A 23,762-nucleotide genomic window follows, 5' to 3' on the forward strand; every position below is an offset into this window, starting at 1 on the left:
TAGAATGTTGGGAATCATTAAGAATTGGATAGGTAATAAGTCAGAAAATATCATATTGCCTATAAATAAATCCATGGTACGCCCACATCTTGAATACTGCGTACAGATGTGGTTGCCCCATCTCAAAAAAGATGCATTGGAAATGGTTCAAAAAAAGAGCAACAAAAATGATTAGGGGTATGGAACAGCTGCCATATGAGGAGAGATTAGTAAGACTGGGACTTTTCAACTTGGAAAAGAGATGACTAAGGGGGGATAATCATGACTGGTGTGCAGAAAGTAAATAAGGAAGTGTTGTTTACTCCTTCTCATAATACAAGAACTAGGGGTCACCAAATGAAATTAATAAGCAGTAGGTTTAAAACAAACAAAAGGAAGTATTTTTTCCACAATGCAGAGTCAACCTGTGGAATTCCTTGCCAGAGGATGTTGTGAAGAACAAGACTATAACAGGGTTCAAAAAAGAACTAGATAAATTCATGGAGGATAGGTCCATCAATGGCTATTAGTCAGGATGTTCAGGGATGGTGTCCCTAGCCTCTGTTTGCCAGAAGCTGGGATTGTGCGACAGGGGATGGATCACTTGGCGATTACCTGTTCTGTTCTTTCCCTCTGGGGCACCTGACATTGGCCACTGTCGAAAGACAGGATACTGGGCTAGATGGACCTTTGATCTGACCCAGTATGGTCATTCTTATGACTTGCAGCCACCGCAGTAATTACTGTGGTGGTGCATGTCCACACCACCCTCCTTGCAGCGGTTGAGCGTGTTCTGGATTGGAGGATTGGGCCAAAAGAAATCTAATGAGGTTCAATAAGGATAAATGCAGGGTCCTGCACTTAGGATGGAAGAATCCAATGCACCGCTACAGACTAGGGACCGAATGGCTCGGCAGCAGTTCTGCGGAAAAGGACCTAGGGGTGACAGTGGACGAGAAGCTGGATATGAGTCAGCAGTGTGCCCTTGTTGCCAAGAAGGCCAATGGCATTTTGGGTTGTATAAGTAGGGGCATAGCGAGCAGATCGAGGGACGTGATCGTTCCCCTCTATTCGACACTGGTGAGGCCTCATCTGGAGTACTGTGTCCAGTTTTGGGCCCCACACTACAGGAAGGATGTGGATAAATTGGAAAGAGTACAACGAAGGGCAACAAAAATGATTAGGGGTCTAGAGCACATGACTTATGAGGAGAGGCTGAGGGAGCTGGGATTGTTTAGTCTGCAGAAGAGAAGAATGAGGGGGGATTTGATAGCTGCTTTCAACTACCTGAAAGGGGGTTTCAAAGAGGATGGCTCTAGACTGTTCTCAATGGTAGCAGATGACAGAACGAGGAGTAATGGTCTCAAGTTGCAATGGGGGAGGTTTAGATTGGATATTAGGAAAAACTTTTTCACTAAGAGGGTGGTGAAACACTGGAATGCGTTACCTAGGGAGGTGGTAGAATCTCCTTCCTTAGAGGTTTTTAAGGTCAGGCTTGACAAAGCCCTGGCTGGGATGATTTAACTGGGACTTGGTCCTGCTTTGAGCAGGGGGTTGGACTAGATGACCTTCTGGGGTCCCTTCCAACCCTGATATTCTATGATTCTATGATTCTATGATTCTCACTAGGAGTGCTTCCACCGACCTAAGCGCAGCTGCCCTATAGTCTCCCTGGCTCCTAGCAGGCTGCTCCCCCTCCCTCACCTCCCTGTTCTCCGCCAGGAGCAGGGAAGAAGCTGCCCAGGGCTTCTTACCCCTGGAGAGCGGCGTCCAGCTGCCCCGGCATCTTACCCCCACACACACTCCCACTGGGAGACAGGCAGCCACCATGGAGCCGTGAAATTGACAAGATAGCCAATGTTCCCAACCCCCCGGGGGCACCCAGACTTCTCACTCTGGCTGCCAGCCAGGAGCAGGGTCCATTCTCGCCCTGGCTCCCAGATGAGTGCGCAGTCCAGCCACCTAGCAGTGTATATATAGACACTTTGTTGTCCTAACTACACCAACATAAGCCCTATGCCTCTCATGGAGGTGAAGTTATTATGTTGGTGTAGTAGGGCACATACATCGGCAGGACAAGGCTGTAGTGTACACACTGATATAATTAGGTCGATGTAAGCTGCCTTACGTCAATCTATCTGCGTAGTGTAGATCAGGCCTTAGAACCTGGCCTCACCTACTTTGTAGCTGGCCAAAACTGGAGACTCAGTAAGGAGTTTGGGGAAGCAGAGAGCAGACACAAAAGCAGGAGATCTGCAAAAAACTGGGAGCTAGGAAAGACTGGTCAGTACTCTTTTATATGGAGTGAACTCTGTCCTTTCTCCTATTACCTGTTGTAATCCTTCAGGTGTGAAGCTGAAGCAACTTGCCCTCTTGTACAGCTGGATCCAGCTGGAACCACCTGGGAGGAATGTAGAATGAGCTGGTAGCTCTTAGGCCAGGAATCAGAGAGATCAGTGGCTTCATAACAGAGCAGAAACATTTGGTTAGGAGGGAGTGGGCATGAGAGTCACCCACAGGATTGATGGGGGGACCATGTTGCTCCTCTTCGTGGTCAGGTTGTTCAAGGAGCTAGGGGGTCAGAAGAGGGAAGAAGCACCATTTGATATGAGGGTTGGACACTTTTTGCAGGAGGAGAGTGAATAATGCTTCCAGTGTGTAATATGTGACTGATCTGTACTTGATGAATAGTTTATCTTCACAAGATGTATGTATACTTCAAACTGAATAAAATTTCATCCTTTCACAGAAAACAGCAATTGGATACCTCCAAGCTTTTCCATACCCCCTTCCCCAGAGCCTGCAGAAATGTGTCTTTTTCCCAAAAGTTAACAAATTTGGATCTCTTTCATAAAGAGCACTGCATTTCTTCCATGTCACCCCTTATATGTGGAACACCTTCACTAAATCTATGTGGACAGCCACTTCTTTGTGGTCCAGCTCCCTTCTTAAGGCACATACTTATCACCTTGCCCATGGTAAACTCCGTAATGAAGACTATTAGGCAAGGGGGCCTGTTAGGATATGTCTACCCTGCAATTAAAAACCTGTGGCTGGACTGTGCTAGCTGACTCGGGCTCGGGCTGAGGGACTGTTTAATTGCAATGTAGATGTTTTGGGCTCAGGCTGGACCCTCTGAGGTGGGAGGATCCCAGAGCTTGACAGGCAGCCTGAGCCCCAACATCTACACTGCAGTTAAATAGCCCCTCAGCCTGAGCCCTGTGAACCTGAGTAAGATGGTACAAGCCAGCTTCGGATGTCTAACTGCAGTGTAGATGTACTCATAGTGCATCTAACATTTTTCACACATACTCAAAAAAAATAAATTACGAATCCTCAATTTTACACTTGGACAAAGGCAAACTTGGGACAATGAATAGCATGGGAGTGTTAAGAATGGTAATGCTTTGCAAAGTAAACTTCTGTATGTGTGCATGTGTGCATTGTCTGGTTTCAGTCTCAATGGCGTGGCTACAAGCAGCGGAAGGAATACCAAGATCGCTTGGAGTACCTGCGAGCACACAAGGACCAAGTAGTGAAGGTACAGTTTCTTTGGAAGTGTGTCTACTCAGAGTCATAGAAATCAGAGATGGAAAAGAACTTTTAAGTCATGTAGTCTATCCTCAGGCGCCAGGGCAGAATCATTCAGTATCATGGATTATGTACTGTTTCTAGTTCTTTATCCAGTGTAGTTTTAAAAATCACCAGGGCTTCTTCCTCTTTTCTCGATGGAAAATTCCACTGCCTCACTGATCCCATGGTCAGAAAGTTTTTTCTAATGTTCATCCTAAATCCTTCTCTTAACTTCACCCTATTCTCCTAATTATACCCCCTCCTTATGTACGATCCTAAATAATCCCTCTCTCTTCCTGGCATTGATATCCTTCAAATATTTATAGAATGTTAGGATTTGTTTCTCTCCTTCCTCATCTGTAATTTAGCCAAAATTTACATATTTAGCATCAATCCCTTCAGCTCTCTGATAATTTTTGTTGCATTTCTTTAAATTCCTGCTAATTCCTCAATGTCTTTGTGGCAATAAGGTTGTTGTGGGACCTTGTCTTGGAGGAAAGAATTTATCTTTATCTGAGTATCTCATTACTACTTCACAGATTCAATCAATGACCAGGATGCATCAAGCCAGAAAGCGGTACAGAGATCGTCTGCAGTATTTCAGAGACCATGTAAGACACTCTCTGCTACACTAGTTTTAATATATATTTTCTGTATTACACTGTGAATGAAATGATGTGAGATTTTTTTTTTCCTCCTAGATAAATGACATTGTAAAAATCCAGGCTTTTATTCGTGCAAATAAAGCACGAGATGACTACAAAACTCTCAGTAAGTATTGCCAAGGGAATGAAGCTTATATACCTGAAGAGTTGGTATTTCCATGGCACACTGCTAAAGTAGTCTGCATCACTGTAGACCATTTAGAAGAGTAGTAGTATGGAAGGTATTTGGGGTGGTATTGGTATGGGAATGTGTAAGGTTGGGGAACACTGAGGGTGAGAGATTTTAAATCCAGACGTCACTGTAGCTACTGATGGGTAGAACTGCAGCTTCTCAATTAACCTGGGCATCACAAAGTGGCCTAGATTTGATATTTGTGTGACTCTTTCCTTTGTTGCAGGTTATGCTCACATTTTGTCCAAAAATAAGTAATTCCAAATCTTTCTAGAAGCTGTTTATATTGTGTGGTGCTAAATTTGTCAGGTGATAGATACTTCATATGCTATTAAAATGTGTATTCATTGATTTCTCTCTCTTTGCCTGATACTTCTTCATTTCCTTTTAGTCAGTGCTGAAGACCCACCTATGGCTGTGGTCCGGAAATTTGTCCACTTACTGGATCAAAGTGATCAAGATTTTCAGGAGGAGCTTGACCTAATGAAGCTGCGTGAGGAGGTTGTGACCCTTATCCGATCCAATCAGCAATTGGAAAATGACCTCAATCTGATGGACATCAAAATTGGACTTCTTGTGAAAAACAAAATCACATTGCAGGTATGAAGCACACTAATAGGGAAAGCCAAAGAACAGAGTCAGGCATATAGACCAGATCATGGAGAGACCTTGCTTTAAACTGTTCTAGACAGCTCTACTAATTGAACAATCAGTCCCACTGTGGGGAAGGAAGTACATGTGAAACAGAGGGCCTCTGAGCGATAGTCAAGACAAGTGGAAGTTGATGGGGATTCAGAAGGACAAGTGGGTGGTTGTAGCACAACTGAAAGAAGGAAAGAAAAGAAATGCTTCAGAGATAGCCAAGCAAGAAGAAAGAGATGATGTGGGGGCCTTCTGAGGTTGCTGCCTGAGCGAGAGGTTTGTTAAAGATGATGGTGATTGTTCAAAGCAAAAATATTACTGCTGTGCCCCTTTAATTAATTATTATTTAAGAGCCTATGGCATCAATGTTGCCAGCACGGAATAGAACAGAGACATAGTCACTGCCCCAGTAGCATAGAGTCTAAATTAGGTACTGTGGATCAGACACATGATAAGCCCAGGGAAGGCTCTACTGTAAATTGTGGCAAATATCTTAGGGGGTTTGTTGTTGAAATGCTTCACAGAGAGGATAGAATTGACTAGAGACAAATGAGTGACTAGAAGTCCTGAATTCTAATCTGGTTCTGGTTTGCTGAGGGGCTTTGGTAAAATTGCTTCATCCCTCTGTGCCTCAGTGTCCCCATCTCTAAAATGGTTATAAAAGTAATACATGCATTACATAAGTAAGAATGTTGGAGAATTTAGCCCTTTAACTCCGGCACGTAAGCAAAATACTTTTATTTTAATTTTAAAAATGCACACACCTACTACATTGGGCACATTCACAGATGCTGTAAAAGCAGCAGCAGCTGGAGCCAATGTGTAAAGGTGATAAATCCTACTCAGTCCCACCATCTTTCCCTCTACCCCCACACACAGCTCTCCCACCATCCCCCACCCATCATCATCCTCATTATGGCAAATCCCAAAGGAACATGGCCTTTCAAATAGAGCACCACCTGCATCAATCTCTGGCAACATGCTTAAAGTGGTCTGGTTGTATACTCAGTTTGTCAATCACTGGCAATCTTACTGCGCCACTGAAGCTTTTGACACTCACATGATCGCTAGTCACATAGTGACATTCTTTGATACAGATGCATAAGAATGCATTAGTCTTCCATTCTAATAATATGTCTGTATCAAGAAGGCTGCCAAAACTGAACCAGAGCTGACTGGAGATGGTTACTAGGTTCAGTTTTTAATAGCCTTGTTTATGAGATGTGACATGGGTCAGCTGATGAAGACGACGAGAATGACAAATGTCAATCTGGGGTTCTTCAGCTTTCCTTAGTACCCATATGTCACTTCCATACAATAGAGGGAGTATGATTTTGGTTTTATAGATCCACAGCTTTGTAGCAAGCTTGATGTTACAACATCCTCATCGACTCATAGACTTTAAGGTCAGAAGGGACCATCATGATCATCTAGTCTGACCTCCTTCACGTTGCAGGCCACAGAACCTTGCCGCCCACTCCTGAAATACACCCTAACCTCTGGCTGAGTTACTGAAATCCTCAAAACATGATTTAAAGACTTCAAGTTACAGAGAATCCACCATATACTCTAGTTTAAATCTGCAAGTGACCTGTGCCCCATGATGCACAAGAATGGGGGGAGGGATAGCTCAGTGGTTTGAGCATTGGCCTGCTAAACCCAGGGTTGTGAGTTCAATCCCTGAGGGGGCCATTTAGGGATCTGGGGCAAAAATTGGGCACTGCTCCTGCTTTGAGCAGGGGGTTGGACTAGAGGACCTCCTGAGGTCCCTTCCAACCCTGAGATTCTGTGATTTTATGATTCTATGGCGAAAACCCCCCAGGATCTTCTGCCAATCTGACCGGGAAAATGGCTTCCTGACCCCAAATATGAGTCAGTGGGACCCTGAGCATTTCGGCAAGACCCACCAGCCAGAAACCTGGGAAAGAATTCTCTGCTGTAACTCAGAGCCCTCCCCATCTAATATCTCATCACCAGCCATTGGGGATATTTTGCTACTAACAGTCACAGGTTGGCTACATGCCATTGTAGGCAGTCTCATCTTACTGTTCCCCCATAAACTTACCAAGCTCAGGAGACTGCTGAACAACATGACATATGGCAGCAGCTGCTGTTATACAAGTTCCTAAATCTTTCCAGCACCGTCTGTGATACTGCCCAAATATTTAACAGCTGACACTCAGTCTCCCCTTGGGACAGGTTAATACTGAGCTGGTGGGTGCTTTGATGGTAACGGCTAGGGACTTAGTTTTGTCTGAATTAATAACCAGACCAATGCACGCTGCTTCTTTCCCAACCAGATCGGCCATCAGCTGCAGTGTTTCACCAACAAGACTGTGTCATTGGCATATTTGAGCTCTCAAAGCAGAATGATGTTCAGCTCAACACTACTAACAGTTGCCTCCTCAAGCTTATCTATCAATTAGTTCATGCCGATATTGAACAGTGGTAACAGAACAAAGCCTTGCTGAACTCCCATCGAGATAGGAAACCATGCCATATATCTGCCATTGACTAACACAGCTTTCCATTCCATTACAGAGCTCTTCTATCCCTGTCTTCCAGGGACATTGAGTCACCTCATTAGATTCCATAGATTTGTTCAATGCACTTGAATAAAATGTCTGGTGAAGTCTATAACAAGTGCTGAGCATGGCATATTAAAATTCAACCATCTACTCAAAAAGCTGCCTCAAGATAAAGACCGGATAGATAGTAGAATGACCCGTCTTAAAGCCACACTGAGTACCCCGGTCTTTGCCATGAAGTACATCATTGATTGGAGATATTAGTAAGGAAGCAGATTTTTCCCTGGAAGTAAGAGTAATACCCATGTAGTTGCCTTATTGCCCTTTTTGAACAAATTACCAATTCTTCCAGTCATTGGGGATGAGATTAGAATGCCAGATGGTCTAGAAGAGCCTTTGCAGCGACAGTACAGCAATACTCTCATGTGTTTTCAGCAACTCAGGGGTAATGTTGCAAACCCGTCATCTGTTCCCAGACTGCAGCTTATGGACTCTTTTTGGTTGAAGGAAGGTGGCTCTACCAGAACTTCCTGTCCCTTCTCAAATGGAAGAGGGGCTGAAGGTGACAGACAATTGAGGAGCATCTTGAAATTATCTTCCCATTGCTACAACTGATACCACAGGCTCTGGCCAATATTGCTGTTCTAATTCTTACTAATCAAGAAGGTGCCACCTTCTGATGCAAACACTGTAAAGTTAACTAGAGTGTGCTGAGATGGTGCCTGGCAGTAGCCTGTTCTAAACTGACTGTCTGAGACAACCACCAGGATTCCTTATCTTCTTATACAGTGATTTGATGGCATTCCAAAGTCAAACCCATTCAGCCTTTGCTTTTGCTCTCAGCAACTTGTCTTTAAAGACTCAAATCACAGCCCTTGTTTGTGTTTCCCCCACCCGCCCAACTCCAGCTGCTGGGAGTATCTCCTCACTGATCCATGGATGAAAATTGGAGGGTTGAGGCCCCAGCACTGAGCTGGCAGCAGTCAACACTGAGCTGGCAGCGGTCAGCACTGATAGTTTGAAACAAAGCCATTCCTCATCAGATGACAGACAGAATGAGACTTCAGTCTCTAATGCTTAAGCAGTTCAGACGAGAAAGCTGTGTGATAGCTTGGTTGTAATACGAGTCTTTAATTAAATCAGACTGATTTAGACTCAATAATTTGGCAGTCTTCTAAATCAGAGGCGCACTTTTATCAGCAGAAGCAGATTGTCAGTGTCCTGTTTAATACCTTTGCAAACTCATATATCTATGACTGTTGACTGATAACAATTAATGAAAACACAATCAATAACAGTCCTAGTGAAAACATATGGGCAGAACCATATCGGCTTCCATCTTTGGGTGATGGAAGAATCAATCACCATGTCATTGGCAATCGCTAATTCTAACATTTGCTGCCCATTTCTGTTCTTCTGCCCAATATCAAAACTTCCTGAGAATACTGGCCCAGGTGCCATTATCCTTTCCTACCTCAGCATTAAAATCACCCAGGACAACAGCTCTTCTCAGGGTTTCATTAAGGATTGAGTGTAGTTACTGGGAAAAATTGTCTGCAGTCGCATTGTTGGCCTTGGTGTTGATGGGACCATACACTGTGGTAATGGTAAGATTCCAGTAGCTGGTACAGAAGCAGACTCTGATAGTCACTCATTAATCACTCATCAGCCCTGCAATGCCCATCGGGCATTGGGTGAACGTATAACAGCCACCCACTTCTGGAACAACCCATCAGGGCAGCCTGAGAATAAAAACATACAGTCCTTCCTTTCATTTCATCACTTCCTGGCCAGCGCATTTCAGATAAAGCACAGATACCAATGTTCAGGCTTTTCAACCGCTTGATGAGGAGAACGGCTTTAGCTGTTTCAGACAATGTTCGAACGTTCCAGGCACCAATTTTACTTTTGCCGCCAGCAAAGAGGATACCAGAATGGCCCGTTTGCAAGGTTTCATTGTTCATTTTGGCCTCAGTGGAAGAGAAAAACACTTGGCTGCTTCAGCTGCAAGGACAATTGACCAGATTGACAGTGCTCAGCTTCAGTACAAACACCTTCACAATGTGAGCATGCCAACCCTGACCACCCAGCTGCTCATCACACCCCTTGTACAAGGTAAAGCCTAGGAGAAGAGACAACATGGCCAACATATTAGGGCTGTGTTTAACTCATGGGGCAGCACATTCCACAGTGGAAGGCTCGTCAGTCGGAATTCCCTGCCTCCTATCCTTTTGTGATTAAATCAGGGGCTTGTTAGCTTGAATACTTTTGACTTCTCTCATCTGGCATGGTATCGCATGGAGAGAGGTGATTTCTAAGGCAATAAAGATCCCCAACCTGTTTAAAGTTTTATTGGTTAAAGCCAACACCTCATATGACACCCAAAAATAAATTGGAAGAGAGTTCAAATCACAGAGCACAGATGTAATTTGCTACACGAGTGAGGCTCTTTGACAGACTGTCTACAACATTGTGCACTAGTTGAAGTTTTGAACAGTTTAAGATTTAACTGCTGTGGAGAGCATGACTATAATCCAGTCTCAGAGTGACAAAGGTCTGGATCCTTGTGGCAAGGTCCTGCCTTGAAAGAGGCTGAAACCTTGGCCAAGTGTCAGCAATAGAAGGTGCCCTTGCCAACCCAGAACTATGCTGGGGGATACCCTCCCACATATTCTGGGCACTGGGACCCAGGTAATGTTTCGCTTCTTCACCCCTTCCGCCAGTGTTGCCTTGGCAGAAAACCGCAGAAAGGAAACAGCCAGAGTCTCCAGCTGGAAAGAGTAGAAGCATCCAGACCTTATCTCTGGACATTCCAAGAAGTTTCTATAGTTTTGGCTGGACTTTCTCTACCCTATGCTGCTATTTAGAACATAAAAACAGCTATACTGGGTCAGACCAAAAGTCCATCTAGCCCAGTATCCTGTCTTCCGACAGTGGCCAATGCCAGGTGCCCCAGAAGGAATTAACAGAACAGCTAATCGTCAAGTGATCCATTCCCTGTCACTCATTCCCAGCTTTTGGCAAACAGAAGCTAGGGACGCCATCGCTGCCAATCCTGGCTGATAGCCATTGATGGACCTATCCTCCATGAAATTATCTAGTTCTTTTTTGAACTCTGTTATAGTCTTGGCCTTCACAACATCCTCTGGCAGAGTTCCACAGGTTGACACTGTGTTGTGTGAAGAAATACTTACTTTTTGTTTGTTTTAAACATGCTGCCTATTAATTTCATTTGGTGACCCCTAGTTCTTGTGTTATGAGAAGGAGTAAATATTTCCTTATTTACTTTCTCCACTCCAGTCATGATTTTATAGACCTCTATATATTCCCCCTTAGTCATCTCTTCCAAGCAGAAAAGTCCCAGTCTTATTAATCTTCCTCATATTTGCTCCAGCCCCCTCCTTTCCTCTCCCTCACAGTCTCTTCATCTCAACTTCACTTTACACCTGCCCCCCTTACCTTCTTCTTTCCTTACCTGTCCCCTTTACTCCCTTCTATACCTTTTTCTTCTCAATTAGTTAATCCTCTAAGTAAACCTAGCAAAATAAATGTATATATTTTATATATATAAATAAATAAACTGTGGGACTAATGTGAGCATTGCTCCCATCCCATTGTTCACTTCGCTTGTGTTATACCCTTCCCTCCATGTCTATCTAGTCTGTTTAGTTTGTAAGCTGCTTGGGGGATGCATCCGATGAAGTGAGCTGTAGCTCACGAAAGCTTATGCTCTAATAAATTTGTTAGTCTCTAAGGTGCCACAAGTACTCCTTTTCTTTTTGCGAATACAGACTAACACGGCTGCTACTCTGAAACCTGGGGGAGGGAATGTGTACTACTCTGTTTGTACAGCTCTTAGCACAATGTGGCCCCATTTTTGTGGGTGTCCCTTAGGCACTACCATAATAAACTTGATTCATAATAACAAAATCTGGATGTGCATAAGCAGCTGCATATCAGACAGGACCCTGAGGTTGTGAACCTGAGTATCTCTGCTTATTTCAGTCCTACCTTTTATTGAGTCTGTCAGCTAACCATCATCCAGGACTCTGGGTAAATCAGTAAATTGTACCTGGCAGATTCAATAAAACAGGCTTTGTCTGTAATCCACATATTGAAGACCTCATTCCAAACCAAATCACATTGTGATCCAGCAGTTTCATGTGCACCTTGAGCCCCACAGTACCCCAAGAGTGGGCCCTCAGGGAAGTGAGCAGTCTCTCAGGACAACACTCTGGATCCACTAAGAAAGAAACAACTACTGCACAATGATGGTTTATTCCAGCCCATGGCTGCAATCGAGTGAGGAACACCTTATGGCTAGTTGTATTGAATGCAGCTGATGGATTTAATTAAATCACCATGGAAATGCTATTCTTGATCATTGCTAGCAGAAAATCATCAACTAATTAAACCAGTTCAGTGTCCATAGCACATCCAGGTATAAAATTGTGCATAATTCTCTGTGCAGCGTTAATAAATATAGAGATTAAAAGGACACGATTTTTAAAAAAATGTGAATGAGGATTTGGGAGATTTAAGTTAGATTTGAATCTCTCTCTGTTTGTCTTTGCAGGATGTTGTATCTCACAGTAAGAAACTTACCAAGAAGAACAAGGAACAGCTGTCTGACATGATGATGCTGAACAAACAGAGGGGAGGTTTGAAGGCTCTAAGCAAAGAGAAGAGGGAGAAGCTGGAAGCGTATCAGCATCTGTTCTACTTGCTTCAGGTAAGCAGCTCCCCTAAGGCTTAGAGCTTTTGACAGCCTCTTTCCATGGAGAATTCTATGTCTTGAATCAGTTATTTGTGAACTGTGCTTGGACCCACTATTGCCATCAGTCATCCTGGCCTTTATGGGAGTGAATGCTGAACCTTTTTTTGTTGTTATTGTAGACTAATCCCACCTACCTGGCCAAGCTGATTTTTCAGATGCCTCAGAACAAATCCACCAAGTTTATGGATTCTGTGATCTTCACGCTGTATAACTATGCATCCAATCAGAGGGAAGAATACCTGTTACTTCGGCTTTTCCAGACAGCGCTGCAGGAAGAAATCAAGTATGTGCTGCCATGGGCTTGCCATACAGATGGCTTAAAGGACCGTTATTATGATAGCATTTATCACCTGATGTCTTCTGCTACACAGTTTATCCCTGTTCATGCTTGAGTCTTCAGTTTCTGTCTAAGAATAATTTGGTTTTCCCTGAAGCACAAAGAAATATCTGTTAGCTTGGAGAGGAGCTATTCAATAATAGCCATTGAGGAGAAAACAAGCCTCTTTACATTGGGTTTTAGGATGATTTTATTTTAGATTAAAAGCATCTGCTTTTCTGAGGAGGAAAACTGTGGCTAAATGAATCTGTTTTGGAAAACCATGTAACCAAAATGTAAAGTGATTTAAACTGCTGTTATGCCTAGAGTAGCTCCAGCTTTGTAAGCCAATAAGGAGCTTTGAAAAGGACAGCCAGGGCTTGTCTATATGACAAGTTACTGCACAGCAAGCTAGAGTGTGAATCTCCAGTGCACCAACTTGCCATGCAGTAGATTGCTATGAGGACACTATCTTTGCAGCAGTATACTAAACCACAATGCAGGACTTTTACTGTGCTGTAGCAGTGATCACACAGGATGTTACTGCATGGCAATCTGATGCACTATAGATTTGCGTTCTGGCTTGCTGCACAGTAACTTGCAATGTAGACAAGTCCAAGAAACTGAAGTGCAAACTCAGCTTATCCTGGATTTTCAACAGCTATTGAGAATGCAAGCACTCAATAATGCTGTAGTAGTTTACATTCTTATAGTATACATTCTTACAGTTTGTGGACACAGGCTCGGTACATTCTTTGTGGTCATGTCACGTCATAGTCCAATTCCTCCCAGTGCACATCTGGGGCCTCATCACTGAAAAAGAATATAAACTATCTCTCTGGAGACTTTTCTGTTAGTTTGTTGTTTTCATGCTCTCAGTGAGTCATGCTAGCACTAATGTAGTTTTTCTCCTAGTCTTCTATGATGAATTGTCTTTTATAGTGAAAGAATACTGTACATATCTTCCCTACCCTGCTCCAAAACACACCCATTCTCTCTCTCTCTCTCTCTCTCCCTCCCCTCCCCACAAAAATGTTTTTAAAGTGTTTTTAAAAATGAAGTGCAAAATGTGCTGTAACAATTCTAAGCCATGGTATTCTGGGCAACAGTCAGCTATGCTACATATCTTAGATGAAGATGCTAAATTTTGTTCTCCATGCTGCCTCCTAGTACACATGAGCCAGGCACCATGAGTCTCCTTAATGCACTCTTTGTTGTAACTTGTTTCATTGAAATTTTGTAAAAATCTACCAGCTTTACAAATGAAACTAACACATTCTGCCTTAAAAAGCATGCATCACAAAATGTGTGTGTTGCATAACTGGTAAAACTATTTCTAGTTTTTTTTATTCATGTTAATTCTCTTCCAGATCAAAAGTAGACCAGATACATGAGATTGTGACTGGAAACCCCACTGTTATTAAGATGGTGGTAAGTTTCAACCGTGGTGCTCGTGGCCAGAATGCAATGAGGCAGATCCTGGCACCTGTCGTGAAGGAAATAATGGATGACAAATCACTCAACATCAAAACTGATCCTGTGGACATTTACAAATCTTGGGTTAACCAGATGGAGTCGCAAACTGGAGAGGCCAGGTGTGGAAACTTACTACTTTGCTTTTTTACCTCTCAGCTGCCTTACATTATCTGGTTTTTGTCTCTCTGGCTTCACTGAGTTTCTCTTCCCAATTTCCACTGGGTTTAAAGAATGTTTCAGTCATCAAATCAATTCCTGTTGGGTAGTTGTAAAATTGATGATGGAATGTGACCTAACAGGCTACCTATCTAAAGTGTCAAGAAAGGCTTTCATCTTTCCTACAGGAAAGGGAAATAGACCTTGGCATCACCTGCTTTAAAGAGTTAATCAGACATCTAAGGGGTACTTTCTGAACTATAACTTTCTTCATAGTCTCTTATCAGGAATCAGCTTCTTGTCAGTTTTGGTTGCATAGCGTGCATTTGAAGTGAGATACATACAATAAATGCTGTGGTGTGCAATTTTGTAGTAATTTAACAGATATCCTTCCTCCTCCCTATCCTGGAATATTGAGGATTCTCAGAGTAAGGGGGTAAGCTTTGATGCTTCAGGTGCCACATTTAATGCTAATTTCTATACCACTTATATTAGGTCAGGAGTGGAAGAGCTTTTACTTGTCAGTGTTCTCTTCATTTTTTCTGCCTTACACAGGCACTGTTTGATATCTCCATAAGAGTGACCATCCTATAGCAAGTGAAAAACTTGCTATATTTTGTAAATGGCAAAGAGTTGCAATTCTCTTTATTAGTACTATTGTTTATTTTTAATTACAGTAGCATCCAGATACATAAACAGAGTTGGGTACCCCTTTATGTTGGATAGTCTAAGGCAGTCCTGTTGGTTTTATTTCTCTCAGTGCATATCATTGCATGCATCTAGAACTTGAGATAGGTTCAAATAGAAATGATTTTTAAAAACACATACTGAAATATTCAAACTGAATGTTGCCAACAGTTAAAATACTCTGACAGTACAAACTGAGTTTGCTCATTCAGAAATCCTTACTCTGTCCAAAGAGAGAGATCTTGTAGAATGCTCTGGTGGCCAAAACTGGCTATGTTAAGACTAAGGGTGGGGTTAAGTTTCAGAGTTGAGGGCCTTCTACTGACAACATCCTATAGTATATCTTCAGGCCCTAACACCTAAGGGCTATCAGCTTAATCATCCCAGCTTCCGTTGAAGACTATGCCAAAACTTCAATTTGTGTGAAACACAGATGCCTGCTTACTTAGCATTGTTTTCCACAGAGAGCATATTACACCTGTTCCCCAGAGAAGGCCCAGGTTTCTAGTTTGTATCCAAGCGTTGAGCAGTTTGGTTGTTGAAATGAGCACTCTGCTCACTTGTCTGGGCTTTGAAGTGGAATTGACTAAAGCACCTCTTCTTGCTCAATCTGCATGTGCGCTCTGCAAAAGGATGCTGTATTATTTTCTCACTATGCCCAAAGAAAGGGGAAGAGAGGGAGCTACCAAGAAATCCCCAGTCCTTCCACTACCCAAAGGGAGAGCAGGAGCCCAGTCCTTCTTTGAGTTATTGTCTGCCTTGTGACAAAGTTCCTCCTCTGCCTTGGTGGGTCCTGCGCTTATTGGCAGATTTGCTTGCCTCAGAGGTTCATGGCAGCCCTCGGTTTGGCCACTTTCGTGGCTCAAGTCTGCTGTTCACTCAGTTAACCTCATCACTGGCCAGCATGGGGAAAAGGAAGAAGAAGAATCCCTGCAGTCTCTGCTGATTCATCTAGTGGATCGGGGAACAGGCCAGAGACCTTCCCCTCTGGTGGAACCCACAGTCCAGGTCAACTCCTCCAGTATCAAGTAGGGAGTTGGAGGGATAGGGGGAACCTGGGCCCGCCCACTACTCTGGGTTCCAGCCCAAGGCTCTGTGGATTGCAGCTGTCTCAGTGGCTTCTGTAATAGTTGTGTGACAGTTAAAACTCCCTGGGCTACTTTCTCCTGGCCTCCTCCCAACACCTTCTTTATTCTCACCACAGGACCTTCCTCCTGATGTCTGATGATGCTTGTACTTCTCAGTCTTCCAGTAGTATGCCTTCTCACTCTCAGCTTCTTGCACCTCTTGCTCCCAGCTCCTCGCACGCACATCACAAACTGAAGTGAACTCCTTTTTAAACCCAGGTGCCCTGATTAGCCTGCCTGTCTTAATTGATTCTAGCAGCTTCTTGATTGGCTGCAGGTGTTCTAATCAGCCTGTCTGCCTTAATTGTTTCCAGAAAGTTCCTGATTGTTCTGGAACCTTCCCTGTTACCTTACCCAGGGAAAAGGGACCAACTTAACCTGGGGCTAATATATCTGCCTTCTATCACTCTTCTGTAGCCATCTGGCCTGACCCTGTCACAGCATATATTCCACTCTGGGTGCACATGTGCCCTATGTACATGAGATCAAACTCTTTTAAATAGCTGTGTCCATTGGGGCTGTGTGTTGGGAACTCTCTTGACTACCATAGCAGAGGATATAAGAGGTTGGGACAGCCTCAACTGCCTCTCACTTCCTTCTTACCACTCCTGAGATGGAATCCTGCAGTATCCACATCACTTCAACCTGCAAAAGATTTCTTAGATATTGTTGTTCTAATTCCATAGCTACAGTTGACAGTTAGTTAGCATACCTGTTGGTGATAAATAAATGAATAAATAAAGTTTAGATAGATGTACTCTGTGGAACCAAAGCATTGATACAGTTTCTCTCCCGCAGTACCCTATCACCTCCCTGTACAAAGCTAGACACACACACACATCCTAGTCCATGTGGCCAAAATGGCTGAAGGCAAAGCTCCAAGATTCAAGATCTGCCCCTCCTATGATTCAGCAGTGGTATGTCTGCTGGAGACTTCAATGCAAGCATCGGTTGACTGACCCCATTTTCTGAGAGACCACCTCTTCCCAGCCAATTGCACTCCTCCAATGCCTCTGTGAGCCATCATGTTACCCCAAGCTCAAGGAGTACTTGCAAGCCTTGTTCCTTGGCAGCTTCCACTTCCAAGCAGAACAGAAGCAATAAGGAGACCTATATTAAGGACCAGGGAAGATGTAGCTTTCGCGCTCCTGCTAGGAGGCAGATCCTCTTCTAAGTCCCTGGCCTGTGTTATACAGAAGGTGGGACTAGATGATTATGAATCTGTGAATCCCTCTCTTCTGATCGTGATCGCCTCCACCCATTGATAGGGAGCACAGCTGGACCAACTTCAGATTTGGAGGAAATGATTGGCTCTCAAATATCTGTGTGTGTCAACGTGCTGCAACTCCAAGCTATTCAGTTGGCATGAAGGGCATCCTTACCACTCCTTCAGGGTCTCCAGACAATACCACAGCAATGCACTTATTGAAACTCTCTGGGAAAGGATAAAAGGGATAAAAAATAATAGTGATATCATGGTAGAGGTCTACTATAGATCACCTAGCCAGGTAGAAGAGGTGGATGAGGCTTTATTTAAACAACTAACAGACTCATCCAAAGCACAGGACTTGGTGGTGATGGGGGACTTCAACTACCCGGTCGTCTGTTGGCAAACTAATAAAGCAGGGCACAGATTATTTAACAAATTCTTAGAATTCATTGAAGACAATTTTTTATTTTGAAAGGTGGAAAAAGCAACTAGGGAGAGGCTATTCTAGGTTTGATTTTGACAACTAGGGAGAAACTGTTTGAGAATTTGAAAGTGGAAGGCAGCTTCAGTGCAAGTGATCATGAAATGATAGCATTCATGATTCTAAGGAGTGATAGGAGGCAGAAAATAACAGATTTCAAGAGGGTAGACGTTAGGAAACTCAGAGTTGATAACTTGCTTCCCATAGGGTCTTACCTAAGGGTAAAACAGTTCAAGAGAGTTGGCAGTTTTTCTAAGAGACATTATTAAGGGCACAAGAGCAAACTATCCCACTGCATAAGAAGGATAGGAAGTATGGCAAGAAACCACCTGGTTTAACCTGAAGATCTTCGATGACCAGAAACTCAAAAAAGAGTTCTCCAAAAGGTGGAAACTAGGTCCTATTATAAAGGATGAACATAAAAAAAGAACACAACCGTGTAGGGACAAAATTAGAAAGGCCAAGGCACAAAATGAGATTAAATTAGCTAGAGACATAAAGAGTAACAAGAAAACATTCTACATTCGGAGGCTAAAATAGGGAAGAACAAGTTAAAAATTACGTAGGGCTAGTCTATGCTGGCAACATAGTCGCGGCAGAGCGCTGGGAGTGAGAGCTCCCCCAGCACTCTAAAAAAACCCACCTCTGTGAGTTTTTTCACACCCCTAAGCGATAAAGTTGCCACACTGTTAAGTGGCAGTGTAGACAAGCCCTTAGATATTACTAGATGTTTTCAAGTCAGCAGAGCCTGATGAAGGCGTCCTAGAATACTCAAGGAGCTGACTGAGCCATTAGCTGAGCCATTAGCAATTACCTTTGAAAATTTATGGAAGATGGGAGAGATTTCAGAGTCCTGGAAGAGGGCAAATTTAGTGCCAATCTATAAAAAAGGGGAATAAGGACAACCTGGAGAATTACAGACCAGTCAGCTTAACTTCAGTACCTAGAAAGATAATGGAGCAAATAATCAAGCATTCACTGTGCACACACCCAGAAGATAAGGTGATTATTAACAGTCAACATGGATTTGTCAAGAACAACTCCTGTTATACCAACCTAATAGCTTTCTTTAACTGGGTAACAAGCCTTGTGGGTGGGGGGGAAGCAGCAGATGTGGTATATCTTGATTTTAGTAAGGCTTTTGATAGGCTATGTCTACACTGCACTTTCGTTGTTAAAAAAACACACCCTGAACAACAAAAGTTTTAGTGACGAAAAGCACCAGTGTGGACAGCGCTTTGTCAGCAAGAGATACTCTCTTGCCGACGAAGATACCGCCCCTCGTTGTAGGTGGTTTTATTTTGTCGCTGAGAGAGCTCTACATAAGGTTCGCAAAATAAAAGGAGTACTTGTGGCACCTTAGAGACTAACAAATTTATTTGAGCATAAGCTTTCGTGAGCTACAGATCACTTCATCGGATGCATTACATAAGGTTGTTTTGGATTTTCGCAATCAATCTATTTACCTCCTGATTATCTTCCCTAAGTTTTATTCTTCACCAGCCGAAGTGAGACTTCATGCTCCAGATGTGGTTAGAGCATTGTCTTTTTATCTGAATAGGAACGGATCAATTAGGATCTGTGAAACTATTCATGGCATTCTCAGCATAGACAAGGGGACAGCTGATATCCTCACTGAGACTGTCCCAGTAGGTTTCGGACTGCATACATAGCTGCAATGTTTTTGTGAAGAAGGATGCACCTGAGCATGTTAGATCCAAATTGACCTCAGGCAACCTCCATTGCATCTAAACAGTATCTCTTTCAGGAAACTCTGTAGGGCAGCAACATGGAGTTCATTCCACGTGTTCACTACTCACTATTCCTGGCTGCAGGCCTCTAGGTCACATGCAAGCTTTGGTAGAGCAGTCCTCCAGTTGATATTTCAGTAGATTCCTCTTACCCAACTCCAAGGAAGGATACTGATTACTAGTCACCAAGAGTGGACTCTGTGTGGACAATCATGTGAAGAAGAAAGCACAGTTATTGAACAGTAACTGGTTCTTCAAGATATAATGTCCATGCAGATTCCATGACCCTCTCTCTGTCCCTGCTAATTGCAGAGGCATCAGGTTTGTATAATTTTTGGTGGTGCTGCCCCCCCCCCCACACCTGCCTTATAAGCCGATATATATTTTCTAAAATAATGTAAAAATTGATTGGAAACAGTAAGCATTTAACAAAAAGAAAAGGAGTACTTGTGGCACCTTAGAGACTAACAAATTTATTAGAGCATAAGCTTTCGTGAGCTACAGCTCACTTCATCGGATGCATTCGGTGGAAAAAACAGAGGAGAGATTTATATACACACACCTCTCCTCTCTCTAATCTCTCCTCTGTTTTTTCCACCAAATGTATCCGATGAAGTGAGCTGTAGCTCACGAAAGCTTATGCTCTAATAAATTTGTTAGTCTCTAAGGTGCCACAAGTACTCCTTTTCTTTTTGCGAATACAGACTAACACGGCTGCTACTCTGAAACCTAAGCATTTAACAGTTTCCCTATATTGTACAAGTGGTGGGGAATGAGGGCTCTGGCTGGGGGTGGGGGCTTTGGGGTGTGGGAGGGGCTCAGGGCTAGGGCAGAGGGTTGGAGTGCAGGGGGGTGATGGCTCTGGCTGGGGATGCAGGTTCTGGGGTGGTGCTGGAGATGAGAAGTTTGGGGTACAGGAAGGCTGCCCTGGGGCCTGGGCCAGAAAGGAGAACTACCCCCAGCCTTCTCCACGCCAGCAGCAGTGAGCTTTGGGGGAGGGGCCCCCCACTCCCCTCTGACCGCACACTCACCCCGCACCACTCTCACGGCACATGCTCCTAGGGCCCCTCTTAGGTCCAGGGGGTTACACTTCCCTGGAGCAAGAAATCCTCATTCAAAAACAAGAGCAACAAGAGTTCAGAGGGAAAAACAACAATCAACAAACTTTTCCGCACCCTCAACTCGAGAGAGGGATTACGGGGGGAGGAGGGGAGAGAGACTTCATGCTGGATCCCCGGGAGAAGCCCTGAAAGGAGCTGCTCACGTGTGGGAGGTGCAGCGAGAAGTCCGGCTGGCCATGGGGCAGCAGGAGGCTACATTGCACCCCGGGAGTCAAGAGCGAAAGAAACTGGCTCAGTGGGAGTCGGGGGGAGGAGAAGCGGTGAAGTTATTTTGCAGCGAGGAGACAGGAAAACAGCCCGAGTTTCTCCCCGCAAAGTGGAGATGGAGAGGAGGAAGCTGGGCGTGGGACGGGGGAAGGGGTTCAGAGTAGTGCCCTGGCTACAGTCACAAAGAAGGAAAACTAGCAAAAGAAAAGCAGAGGAGAGGAGAGGAAGGGAAAGAAAAAGCCCAAAGCAGCTGAGCAGCCACCTGTGGCTCCCTGAGCTGCTACAGTCACTCACTCACTCTCCTCTGAATCTCCACCCAAACTCCTCAGTGTGCCGCTAGCACCACTCCCTTTTGTAGCCAGCAGCGGCTGGCAAGGGAGCGCAGCGCGGAGCAGCAGGGCAGCTGCCCAGGGCACAGGCAGGCACGCTCTGCGGGAGGCGCGCAGGGCCAGGAGAGAGACCCATCCCTGTCCTGAACACTGGTGGAGCACAGGCACCACAGGCCCATATAACTTGCTGCCCCTTGCTAATTGAAGTCTTGACACTTGGAAATCTTATTGATGAAGAAATTGAGAGGTGCTTAAGGTCACCTCACCTCTGATACCCCCAATTACAGAGCTCACAAGGGCTCCAAGGGCACAGGCATGGCCCCAGCAGACACTGCTATTAAAAAGACGTCAATATCTTGCTCCTGGGAGACATGCACTCAAGTTGAATCTGTGTGGACAAAACACCCCGCAGTAACTGTAGTATTCTTTGAGATAAGTAGCCATATTTTCTTACCAGCCAAGCAAATTAGGGCTAAATGGCAGTTTTCAGTTCAAGCTGATAGTTGGAAAGAGGACAGCCAGCCCCCTTGCTGAAAGGAATGCTCAGACCTCATTCACTTGTGGGTTTTGTCTAACAGTAAGTTGCCATATGATGTTACACCTGAGCAAGCTCTGGCTCATGAAGAGGTGAGGACACGCCTAGATGCATCCATCAAAAACATGCGGACAGTGACAGACAAGTTCCTGTCAGCCATCATCAGCTCAGTGGATAAAATCCCGTAAGTACAATGAGCTGCATCTTTGCTTTCTGAAAACTATTTTTGATTTCATGCTCACAGAGATCTTGCTTGCTCTCTTGTTTCTTTCATAGTTATGGCATGCGCTTCATTGCCAAGGTTCTGAAAGTTTCGCTACATGAGAAATTTCCTGATGCTGGTGAGGATGAGTTGCTGAAGGTACGGAGTTGAATAACTTTGCCCTCCTCTTGGCAAAGAGTAGTGTGTATGATTGCAAATCAGACTCAGAGCCAACCTGGCTATTGCAGAGACAGATCTATGTTTCATCCTGCTCCCTGGAATATGTACATGATCTTTTAGATTTTAGTGCTTTCTCATTAAGGACATAGACTATTCCAGCTGTATTTTGTGTTGTGTGTGAATGTTATTGTGTATGGTACAGGGCTTAGAAGGAGGGATCCTGTCGCTTCTGCCTTGTTTTTAATTTCCTTTGGACATTTGATCCTTGAAGTTTCCTTGACTTGCTGTACAGTTTCTGCCAGTAAGTGAATCTTTGTTTTTGCTGAAGCAATTGCAGCAAGGTCTTCCTTTCTTAAAGAGACAATATCAGGTTAAAAATATATATTAAAAACTCCAATATCCTTACCTGTGTTACTAATAGCACCCCACAGTATTTCAACAGCAGGATATACTAAATCACTTTTCACCATTTCTACTGTATATTTACACCTTTCTGCTTTCACTGTCTAATTAGTATCACTTTCTGGTTTTCATTCAGTATTGAAATATGGCAGTGCTTGACTTAGACACATTAAAAAATAATAATAATGAAAACATTTGTATTTCCATGAACCTCTTTTTAACTAACAAATCCTAAGTTTAGAGCATAGCATACCTGATAATGTCTCTTTAAACTGCTCTGCTCCTACTTTACAAAAAAAAAAAAAAAAAATTGAATGCTGTTTTCTTCTCTCTTCTAGTTCTGTGCTTTCCCACACTGAAGCATCGATTCTAGACTTTCTGTGCAGGTGAATTAACTTTTTTTCCAACTCTAAATTTAGAGAGAAAACTGCAACTTTCCCTAGGCTTTCCTGTAAACCTGCTCTCTATAGAAAAAATATAGTTGTAAAGTTGGCAAAGTCAAAGCTACAGACAGTGGTAGACTTAATGTTCACATATGATTGATAGATGTTTAAGAACAGAAGTGGCCCCATATAATACAGTTCTCCATTTTTTTCTTAGTTTGGTCACATATTAATAGAGAAGGTGTCTCTCAGACACATTTCCCATTCCCAGTTTTAGAACCCTCATTATCTTTAATGATCACACAGCAGCCCTGTGTAACTATAGCAGTTGCTTACATGGAAATATAATACCAAGGAAGTAGTTTATTTTTAAAAAGTTCCACTGCTGTGTCTGACCCCTGAAAGTGGTTCCTATTGCCTCCTCTTCTATTGTATAAGTGTTAAGCTAGTTACTCCCTGATTTCAGCGGTTTGTTCAGGCATCTAGGCTCTTCCGTACATCGAAGCACTTAGAAATCAGGAGATGATGTGGTATGACAACACTCTGCAACAACCAGAAAAGATCCGTGGCTCACCAGAAAGCCACAGAACACACTGTGAGAATACAGCTCCAGGATAGCTAGTTGGGTCTTAACTTCCTTTCCCTGGAATATCTTTGGCTAAATGTCACATGAAGATAGAAGGAAGCCTGTGAGTACATGGACAACATATTTATTAACTGTTGTCTTCATTCTCCGAGGGTTTTAGCTGTCTACATTTAACATGGTATTGTATAGTACAAATCTATTCACCAAGTAGTCCTTCTAGTATCTGCTTTTCTCACTTTTCTGGCATCTGAGTTGAAATGATTTCTCAGTTTTGCTA

At 43.6% G+C, this 23,762-nt stretch overlaps 1 protein-coding gene across 2 annotated transcripts in view; it reads left to right on the top strand.

Annotated features, from left to right (window-relative positions):
* Positions 1–23,762, top strand: part of IQGAP1 (IQ motif containing GTPase activating protein 1) — a 159,683-nt gene that overhangs the window by 101,884 nt on the left and 34,037 nt on the right. The window contains exons 20-28 of one of the 2 annotated variants that reach the window (XM_038419291.2): positions 3,437–3,520; positions 4,092–4,163; positions 4,254–4,323; positions 4,781–4,989; positions 12,136–12,291; positions 12,456–12,619; positions 14,023–14,247; positions 21,776–21,916; positions 22,009–22,093. In XM_038419291.2, coding sequence (XP_038275219.1) covers positions 3,437–3,520; positions 4,092–4,163; positions 4,254–4,323; positions 4,781–4,989; positions 12,136–12,291; positions 12,456–12,619; positions 14,023–14,247; positions 21,776–21,916; positions 22,009–22,093 — 1,206 coding nt within the window. Of the gene's footprint in view, positions 1–3,436; positions 3,521–4,091; positions 4,164–4,253; positions 4,324–4,780; positions 4,990–12,129; positions 12,292–12,455; positions 12,620–14,022; positions 14,248–21,775; positions 21,917–22,008; positions 22,094–23,762 lie in introns of both variants that reach the window. The other variant, XM_043493903.1, reaches the window with a different exon arrangement.

Source organism: Dermochelys coriacea, chromosome 10 (genome assembly GCF_009764565.3).
Source record: "Dermochelys coriacea isolate rDerCor1 chromosome 10, rDerCor1.pri.v4, whole genome shotgun sequence".
In the NCBI taxonomy this organism is placed as follows: Eukaryota; Metazoa; Chordata; order Testudines; family Dermochelyidae; genus Dermochelys; species Dermochelys coriacea.